General features: G+C 35.1%; 1 protein-coding gene across 1 annotated transcript in view; it reads right to left on the bottom strand.

Moving 5' to 3' along the window:
* LOC107464700 (geranylgeranyl transferase type-2 subunit alpha 1) overlaps nucleotides 1-6,301 on the bottom strand; it is a 7,043-nt gene extending 742 nt beyond the window's left edge. Inside the window, exons 1-8 of the mRNA XM_016083654.3 lie at nucleotides 6,087-6,301; nucleotides 5,432-5,558; nucleotides 5,143-5,305; nucleotides 4,880-5,040; nucleotides 4,297-4,401; nucleotides 3,257-4,054; nucleotides 2,964-3,144; nucleotides 225-408 (exon numbers count right to left, since the gene is read on the bottom strand). Coding sequence (XP_015939140.1) covers nucleotides 225-408; nucleotides 2,964-3,144; nucleotides 3,257-4,054; nucleotides 4,297-4,401; nucleotides 4,880-5,040; nucleotides 5,143-5,305; nucleotides 5,432-5,547 — 1,708 coding nt within the window. The 5' untranslated portion in view covers nucleotides 5,548-5,558; nucleotides 6,087-6,301. The remainder of the gene's footprint in view (nucleotides 1-224; nucleotides 409-2,963; nucleotides 3,145-3,256; nucleotides 4,055-4,296; nucleotides 4,402-4,879; nucleotides 5,041-5,142; nucleotides 5,306-5,431; nucleotides 5,559-6,086) is intronic.
* Nucleotides 6,302-10,108: the final 3,807 nt, after the last annotated feature.

Raw genomic sequence — 10,108 nt, 5'->3', positions numbered from 1 at the left:
ATGAGAAGGCATAATTATCGAAAGTGCATCGCCAAGGATAAAATCTTATACATTTCACCATCCAAGCAGAGACTAGAAATAACCTTTACGGTTCAACTTTAAGAATCCTAGATGGAATCAAGTTTCCATTTTGTTCTTTCACCAGATTTTGTACGCAATACAAAATAAGACTATGTTAAGTTATTAGAAAGTTATAGAAGAAAATAAATACATGAAAGTTATACCTTCAATTGACCGAAGTTGATTGTGGCTAAGGTCTAAAGTCTGAACCCATAATAAATTCTCAATTGACCCCATTCGTGACAATGAAAGATTTTGCAGTCGGAGACAGACATAGCCAGCAAATGCCTCTATAGCATTTTTCTTGTAGTGGCAGTATGGTAGTAAAGAATCCCTAGATGAAGTTATCTGCAGAATGACGAAAATAGAAAGTGAAAAATTATTTGAGTGACTGAAAAAACTGACCATTTGCAAAAGAACAATTAACTGAAATTTTATGCTCTCAAAGCCTAAGCTTCTGGCTTTCCTCTGTCACAACAATGATGGAATATACATATATCATAGTTAGTGTCAAACTTGGTAACCGGCACCTAATGGCAATGTTGAAAGCTTGGATTCGGACTGTTATACAAGCTGTTCAGTTTTGGGAAGGCAGACCTACTTGACTTTTAAGTAATCAGATGATCATCTTTTGGGAATAAATAGAAGGAAGAAAGAGTGGACAAAAAAACTATCTATTGGGTTTCTTGGCAAGCTTATCACCAGACTGCAATTTTCTGTTGAGGTGACCAAGAATGCAAAACTGGAATCAATATAGAGAAGTAACAGAGGGCTGATGCAAACAGGAAGATGAAATGGAGAGAAAAAGTTTCAGATATCAATAAATGAGCCAACAGACGTAGGAGGAAACATCTTCTATTGGATTTCCGGGTTAATGTTCAAATTCGTCCCTGAAAGATCATGCGATCTTCATTTTCGTCCCCGAATGATTTTTTTAATCAAATTAGTCCCTGAAAGATAAACTGTTAGTCAAATTAGTCCTTCCGTCAATTGGATGATGACGTGTCACGTTAAGTGCCATGTGACATGATGACGTGGCACGCCACGTGACAGGTCAGTGACACGTGGCATGCTACGTGCCACTTGACATATAAAAAAGTTTTCTATTAGTCAAAATAGTCCTTTAAAGTCCAGACGTAAGTCATTTTCATTCCTCAAATTTTAAAAATTAGTCAAACTAGTCCTTATATAATTTTTTTTATTTTTTCTTCATAAAATTATCTCTCTCTTTTAATTCTTCTCAAATCTCTCTTATTCTTTTCTATTCTAAAACCTTTTTTGTTACATTACTACATTTTGCTGGAATTATATATACTCAAAATTGAAATGTATGTATTTATTAACCTAAACAAAGTTATATGCTCAAAATAAAAATTTATGTATGTTAACCTAAACAAAGTTATACCGCTATTTTTTTTCTACTACATCTTTTTTTTTCCATTACGGTATTACTTATATATAGGAGGTAATGGTAGTGATACTTAAAGTCAAAATTCAAGAAGATCCACAAATTTTGCTTCAATTCCAAACTTTACAAAATATTAAAAATTTGTTGGTTAATTATTATTATTATTATTATTATTATTATTATAAATAAATTGCTTCTTAAGCGTAATACGTGCAAACATCATAATAAATTTTTGTGTGTTTCATATGTTTGAGATAGATTATATAATTTTTCTTTTAATTTCACAAATCAATGAGATAAAATGAAATAGTAAACATTATACCTATGCATAACACAGGCTACTCCGTACTAGTACATTATATAAATAGATATGCTTCGTATTAAAATAAAATTCCTTTTGTTTTAAATGAAATATTGAAAAAATTATATTAGAATATTAAGATTCAAAAAGTGATTCCATAAACCAGTTTTTCAATTATTGAGTTTTACTATATAAATTAAATAATAATAAAAATTATAATTTTAAAAAATTTAAAAGATTTAAAATTTAAAATAATTACTATATTATTTAGTAAAATTTAAAATATTAAATTTTTAAATATATAATCAACAATAATTTGATAAACTCATTTAAATAAAAAAATTCACATAAAAATTACAATTTGAAAATATAAAATTTTAAAATACAAATGACAAAATAACTTTATAAAAATTTAATTATTTTTATTATTTTATGTAAAGAGAATTTTGTTTATTAAGGTTTAAAAAATAATATTAAAATTAGTAGTATAAAAAAATATTATAAATTTAATATTATAAAAAAATTATATAAGGACGAGTTTGACTAATTTTTAAAATTTGAAGGATGAAAATAACTTATGTCTGGACTTTCAAGAATTATTTTGACTAATAGAAAACTTTTTTATATGTTAAGTGACACGTGGCATGCCACGTGTCACTGACCTGTCACGTGGCGTGCCACGTATTACTGACCTACCACGTGGCGTGTCACGTCATCATGCCACGTGGCACTTAACGTGACATGTCATCATCCGATTGACGAAAGAACTAATTTGACTAACAGTTTATCTTTCAGGGACTAATTTGATTAAAAAAATCATTCGGGGACGAAAATGAAGATCGCGTGATCTTTCAGGGACGAATTTGAACATTAACCCTTGGATTTCCTAATTTCAGTCAATTTTGAGAAACATCTTGACCATTTCCTAAGTTAAAGCTGATCAAACACATTTGGAGTATGGTCTATTATAAATTATACTAGAGCAAGAATAATCAAAGTAAATTTATCCATTTTAAGAACAAAATTGATAGTATAGTACTAATGCTGAAATGTGAAATGCAAGTTATTTGGTATTTTTTCCTTCTTGTTGTCCTTTGTAATGCATATTCATTGAGATTCACATATCTATTAACAAAAGTAGATGGAATTTCAAAGCATGCTTTCATGGATATTTAATACTTGAAAAACAATTACCTGACGAAGTAGCACTAGACTATGCTCATCCTTGTAATAAAGATAATGTGTTGGATCCAACCTCATCAAATCGTCATAAAGTTGAAGAATTTCTTCAGTATTAACCATATTATTAGCACGTGAAGATGGTAAGGAATCAACAGCAGTCAACAGTCTAGCAAGTGTAAGCTTTCCAATTTTACTACAAAATGCAGCAAGCATGTTAGAAAGAAAAATGGGTAAAAAGGATCAAAATGAAATTAGAAGGTGACATTTCAAACCACAAAATCATCCAATTAGTGAATCAATCTTACCAGTCAATCTCTGACAACAAATCCCGAAATTGATTAATTTCATTAACAACTGCCTCCTCACATCGACCGGAAGTTGTAGGAATATGGTCAATCTCACTAGTTACTTGATCAGCAGAACAAATGGGCTCCGATTCCTGAAGATGATCAAACTTTTGAAAATCGTCATCCTTCCATGAATTACTTTTTCCCTCCTGTTGCTCAACAGGCTCTGTATAGGCAGTCTGTATACAGAGTTCAAATGTCACACGAGAAGGGTGGCCATAATCATATCCACTTGAGGATACAATACCCTTGGAATGACCAAGGCTGATCTCTACAACATAAGTTTTAGAAAGTTGGACCTCCAAATTTCTAATGTCCAGATATGCGACCCAAACTTGAGCATTATTTGAGTTGTTTGTTGAAAGCGGTTTCCAAACAAGATTCCCACTTAAAAGTTCGGATTTGACATTTACTGTGGATGAATTGACACCTTCAACAGCTTGATTGAAATAAAGAATAATTGGGAGTGTCCCTGTGTTTGGTAGTGTAGAATTTATCACAGATAAACCAGAACCATGAAGACATTTGTTTCCCTGTAGAGTTATATTAAATCCATGGGAAGGCCAAGATGAAACAAGTAGAGGAGCATCAATTTTCACTGTTTGATCAATAAGCCAAAGATGATAAAACCAGCCACTTTGATCATCTGGATCAGTAAAAATAGCATTGTGGACAAGTTCAAATTCCCCTTCCAAAACGTTCTCTTTAGGGAAATACCCTTCAGCCTTTCTCTTTAGCAAATTAGACAAAAGGATGCTGAAATTTTCCCAATTGGGAATGAAAGATAAAACAAATTCATCAAGAATCGCATTTTATCCAGCGAAACAGAATTATAAATTAGCTGAGCAAGAATGGAGTTTAGGAGAATTGAAATGAGCCCTGAAATAAAAAACCTTTAACAAAATGCGAACATAAAATACTTCAAAAAATATAAGAAAAATATACATAATGTTTATAAAGATTAAAATTTTTACAAGTAACAAATACTTATATCATACCTACGATTATGCCACGCAGAGTAATTGCTAAAATTAGCACCTATCACTTCCTCCGTGTACTTCAACTCATCCTCATCTGGCCTTTTCATCAGCGCAGCAACAAACCTGAAAGAAGCACCACCAATCTTAACAAATAAAAAATGAGGCATCAATTCAATTTGCATAAATGCTTTTCAATTATTTTCTTTCATTTTTATTTTCATTTACGGAATAGAAGTTTAGATAAATAGGAACCAGTTATCCTATCAAGATTAGGGTATGCCTTTAGGTTCTTTGAGCATTTACAGATGTATTTATCGATTAGGACCCCACCAAAATGGTTCTCTCACAGGAAGTGAGAATGGAACTAGCGTCGTTGTGAGATAAGGAACCATTCATTAATTAAGATCCTCTAAAGGAACTAAGGAAGACAACATTTTTTTCTTAAAAAGTAATAACAGTTTATCAATATTGATACTGATCTAGGACTTCTGTATTTTTCATATATTATTACTATGTCATGTATTCTCATATCGATAAGCAACATCAGAAAATCATATTGCAACACATAAAAGAACAAAGAAAAAGGAGCAGGATTTCAAACCTTCGGTAGTTCCAAGCATGGAAATTTCGAGGATCGGCCTTCTGAAAAGCATCAAGAAGCCGCAACTCTTTGTCAATGGAGGAGTGACCCTTGCTCAATACCCATTTCCTGTGATACCACGCACCGTACGACTTGAAATTTTTCCTCAGTGCATTCTCAACCTTTTAAAATTATTACTTATTAAAAACAACACTCCACCTTCAAAATTTTACTTCAATCAACCTTTTCTGTTTTGAAATGATTGGACCTATAAATTAACTCACCACCCTGAGTTCTTCATCGAGTATGGATTTAACAGTTTCAGGATCAGAGTGTGAATCAGAGAGGAAGCTTTCAACTGCGAGCTTTCTGTAATTCCAAGCTGTGTGCCATTCTGGATTGTTCTCTAGTAACTTCGCATTTCCCTCTAGAGCTTCCTTTGTGTATCTGTTAAAATTAGGTTTGCCATTTTCTTTAAGAAAAAATCCAATTTGAATTGAGAATAATAGTTATCTATTATCACTGAATAAACAAGAAAGAAGTGGTTTTGAAGAATTAGAAAAAGGGACTGACATGCGGTTGTGGTGATTGGCAAGGAAGTGCGACTGAAGCGAACGGAGTTTTTCTGCTTTGGCTGATAGAGCTGCTGTGTCTTCTTCCTTCAAAGCATTCCGAGGACGACCGTGCATCTTTCTTTTTCCTATCGAATGAGTATGGTGTATTAGTAATGGATTATTAATATAAATGAATGTGTATTTATTTTCTTCATAACATGGATCAAGTAAATATCTACATGCACAGATACATATAAAAAGGAATCAACAATTTCTGAGCGTAAAGCCGATTGAAACTTGATAGGCTTAGTATATGCCTATACGGTATGGTATATAGAAATTGTATAGTGTAAATAAATTGGACAGTTTAGTACAGTGCATTTTGCTATCAAAATCAATTCTCTTGGATGCAAATGAATATTGTACTCTAAATCCACGAAAAGGTAAAAAGATTCAGCCAAAATCATTGTAATTGACAGTTGCAACCATTTAATCACAAAGTTTCAGCACAAACATCATTTAGCAACAACAGAATTGATATAATGAAACAGAAATTGGAATCGCAACAAAAAAGAAACGTAATTGAACCATTCAAGAGATCGTGGCAAAAACAACAAATTGGGGCAAAAAGGAAAAAAAAAAAAAAGAAAGAAGGTGGAACATAAGAGCAGAACCGGAAGGCACAGGGCAGAACAGCAACAGGAAGAAGGCAAAAGGCGAGTCTTGAAACAATCGTCGCCGCCGCCGGAGAAGGACGAAGACGTGCCGCTGGTGTTGTTGTCACCAAAGAGGGGTTTGCACGGGATTTTGGAAGGTTAAGGGTAGGGCGGAGACTGAGCTTAACAATCAGTCTACTACTGTAGAAGTGTAAAGTTTAAATTTGGCTATGGTAGAAAATTGATTCAATATCCATTCCTACCTAATCATTTTTTCGAGGTTCTACCAGGTCACGATAAAAATTAAAAATATTCTTTTTAATTTTACGAGATTGGTTAATTTCTTTGTCAATAATTTTTCTTTAAAATATATTTATGTGATATATTAATTATTAATATATTTTTTATTTAAATAGAAGAAGGAACAAAAATATACTTGAAAGTTCACCCACTGAACACGATTATACTTGAATTATTTAAAGAGTCATGCATGCACAGTATTTATACACTTCGGCAGACACATTCACCCTTCCGACCATCGACGTGTGATGTCGTTAGTTTAAGTAGACACGTGAGTGTCTTTACTCCACAATGTTAAATTGAGTGAGGTGTTCTCTTAGTGCCAAATCAGAAAAAACTATTTATGTTAATGATTAAATTATTAAACAAAATTAATTTGTATTTTTTCCCTTAATTGAATTATGAAGTGTCAAGGTTGTTTGTTGTTCAACGTAAGAGAGTTTGCACGTTGAGAGAGTTAGAGAGCCTTAACACAGAGACAATGTCATTGCTCTGAAGTCCTCGCTCGCTTGATCGTTGGAGGAGTACTTTGCTAGTTTACCCGAAGAAGGCAACCCGTACCACCACAGCAACGATCAGGCACTGGAGTCAAACGACGATCAGGCACTGGAGTCAGCGACGATCAAAAGGTACTAACTTTTCTATTTCCGACTATATCGATTATAATCGAACATGCTATTAGATTTTGGTTTAGTTACTAGTTAGTGATTGTCCCAAAAAATGAGGGTTTTCTGGATTTAGTAGTGATTATGAGAGTTTTGTTTTCTCCGTAAATGTCAAGTCATATCACACTCATGTATTACCATAGGGGGAGGTTAGAGAGAAATTCGAAAGGGGTTATGGTATACAGCGGTGGTCAAGTGTCCTTAATACTAAGAATTAATGTGGATACGCTGAACCTTTTTTTCATGGAAGGGTTATTCAAGAATTTGGGATATATTCATTGGAAGGATTTTTTCTGGAGAAAGCCTGATTTCGGGGGTGGTGTTGCTCTTAAACTACTTAGGCTTGATAGGGATGTGGTGAACATATATGAGGATGTAATTAGAAATGATGATAGGGTTGTACATGTGTATTGGGAGCATACTATAGACATTCCAACTGAGGTTGAGGTGGTTGACGTAGATGCAGAAGAGGTGCCTACCTCCGAAACAGAACCATCCAATGTGAATACAAATACTGTAAACAAATCACCTAGTGGAAAGACGAAGAAGAGAGCGCAAAAGACTCTAACACCAGCCAGGATTCTGAGACCAAGAAAACTAACAAATGCAGTATGCCAGAATTCATTCTAGACATTCTTAACTTCAACTAGAAGAACCAACCAAAGGAAAGACAACCAAAAACCATACAATCTGATAGAGCCACTAGAGCCCAATCCCAGCCCAAACCAATCCCACCCACAACTCAAGTCCAACCCAAATAAGTTAATCCAACACCTGTGGCTCAAGCCCAACACACACAAACTGATCCACCACCTGTGGCCTAAGTCTAAACCCACAAACTGAACCACCAACATAGTCTGAGGCTGGCACTCAACCACAATCCAACCTTGAACAAAATGAGATTCTTACCCAGGAATCAAGAGGAAAGCAAAAGAACAGAAGAGCTTCTTACAAGAGGCCAACTCCTAGTGGACAGACCTTTGTGCAAGGAGGAAAAGGTGAAGCCCCAAAAATATTTGTCCCTCGTACAAGAAGTTAATCTTCAAAGAGTGATGATGATGAATCTGACCCAGATTACCATCAATATGAGTCTGAGGAGCTACACAGCCCTTATTTATCAGACTGTGATAGTGACTATGAGGCAGAACGTACTGTTTGGCCTCAAGGAAACCCGCATGCTACTTTCGGGTCAGTACATTTAGAGTTTGGGATAGAATTCGAAACTATGGACTAATTTAAACGAGCAGTTAGGAAGTTTAATATACAAATTGGAAGGAGTATCATGTTTAGCCGAGTGGAGCTTATAAAGTGTAAGGCTATTTGTTATGATGCCAACTGTCCTTGGACTATCTATTGTTCAACGTCTAATGAACCAAAGAGCTTTCAAGTAAAGACGTTTGTTAATCAATATGTTTATGCAAGAGGCCACACCAACAAATTAGTTGATAAAAAGTGGGTTATTGAACAACTGAAGGAGAAGTTAAGGGACCAAAAGGACTTTAAAACTGTTGAAGCTGAGGCATGATTTAGAAGAGAGTTTAATATCACCATTAACTACAAGAAGATACAAACAGCAATGAAGAAGGCAAGGGAGAATATTGAGGGCTCGGAGAGAGAGCAGTATGCTGAGTTGAGGGATTACATCCTTGCCCTGTTGATAGGTAACCCAGAGCAACTATTAACATGGACGCAGCCCCTATACCTGACTCCCTTCCGATTTTTAAGAGACTTTATATATGTTTTGATGCTTGCAAATAAGGATTTATATAAGGTTGCAAATCATTTATTAGACTGTATGGCACATTTCTAAAAGAGTATTACGGTGGCCAGTTGCTTACAGCAGTGGGGCAAGATGCTAACAATCAGATCTTTTCCATTGCGTATGCAGTTGTTGACTCAGAGACAAGAGATAACTGGAGATGATTTCTAGAACTCCTACATCATGATTTGGAAAACTATAGAGTGCATGGTTGGAACTTCATGAGTGACCAACAAAAGCTAATGACTCACTTAATTCCTTTATTATACATTGTTTCTTGGTTCATTTGGCAAATTGAACTTGTTAACTGTTGTTGTTTGTGTGACTGGTCTCATACCAGCCATGGAGCAGGTTATGCCCAGAGTGCATCATTGCTATTGTGCAATGTACATTTGGGGTAACTTCACTAAAAGGTGGAAGGATAAGCAGTTGAAAGGAACATTTTTGGAATGTTGTAGAGTCATCACTATTTACGAGTTTGAGGCTGCAATGATGAGGTTAAAGGGAATCAACAATGCTGCCTGGGAATACTTAGATAGACTTGACCCAAAGATTTGGATAAAGGCACATTTCAGTGAGTGGTCGAAGGTGGACAATGTGACTAACAACAACTGTGAGACATTCAACGAAAAGATTTTGAAGTACAGAGACAAGTCAATCATCACAATGTTGGAGGAGATCAGAGTACATATCATGAAGGTTATGACAAGGAACAAAAAGTCTCTTAGTGTAAAACCCGGTTAATTAACGGCTGATTAACCCATAAATGAGAATTTATTCTAGAAAGCCTAAAGTGGGCCCTTGGCCCAACATAACTTAACCAAAACCCTAGTTTTCAGCACTCTCTCTCCTCATTTGTTACACACACAAGCTGAAATTAGAGAGAAAGTGAGGAAGAACACTCTCTCAAGTTCTCTCCCTTGGTTGATCTTCAAACCACCATAACTTTTGATCTAGAGCTCCGATTGCCGCCCCGTTTGCGGCCACGCGTTCACCGCGGAGAGCTCTACAAAACCCATACAACCAATCTTGAGGTAAGTCACGTGTTGCTGTTCGAAATCTCAGCCCTTATTTTCGAGTTTCATGGGTGAAATGTTGAGATTTTGGGTTCTTTGATGTTATAGGACCCAACTCTCTTGAAGGAGAAGGTTAATCTTGTCTCCTTGGACCTTGGGTGTGGTAAGGTTCTCAACCCTAGTGTATTTTGTTGTTTTATGATGTTTGGGTTTTGAGATGTTGTGTATGGGTATGATGGTTATGGCTTAGGTTGTGTGTGTGTGGATATTGGAGCTTGATTGGTGATTTTGAAAAGCTTG

This window comes from Arachis duranensis, chromosome 9 (assembly GCF_000817695.3).
Source record: "Arachis duranensis cultivar V14167 chromosome 9, aradu.V14167.gnm2.J7QH, whole genome shotgun sequence".
NCBI classification, from domain to species: Eukaryota; Viridiplantae; Streptophyta; class Magnoliopsida; order Fabales; family Fabaceae; genus Arachis; species Arachis duranensis.
The sequence above is the reverse complement of the archived record's forward strand: the minus strand, read 5'-3'. Positions and strand labels throughout refer to the sequence as shown.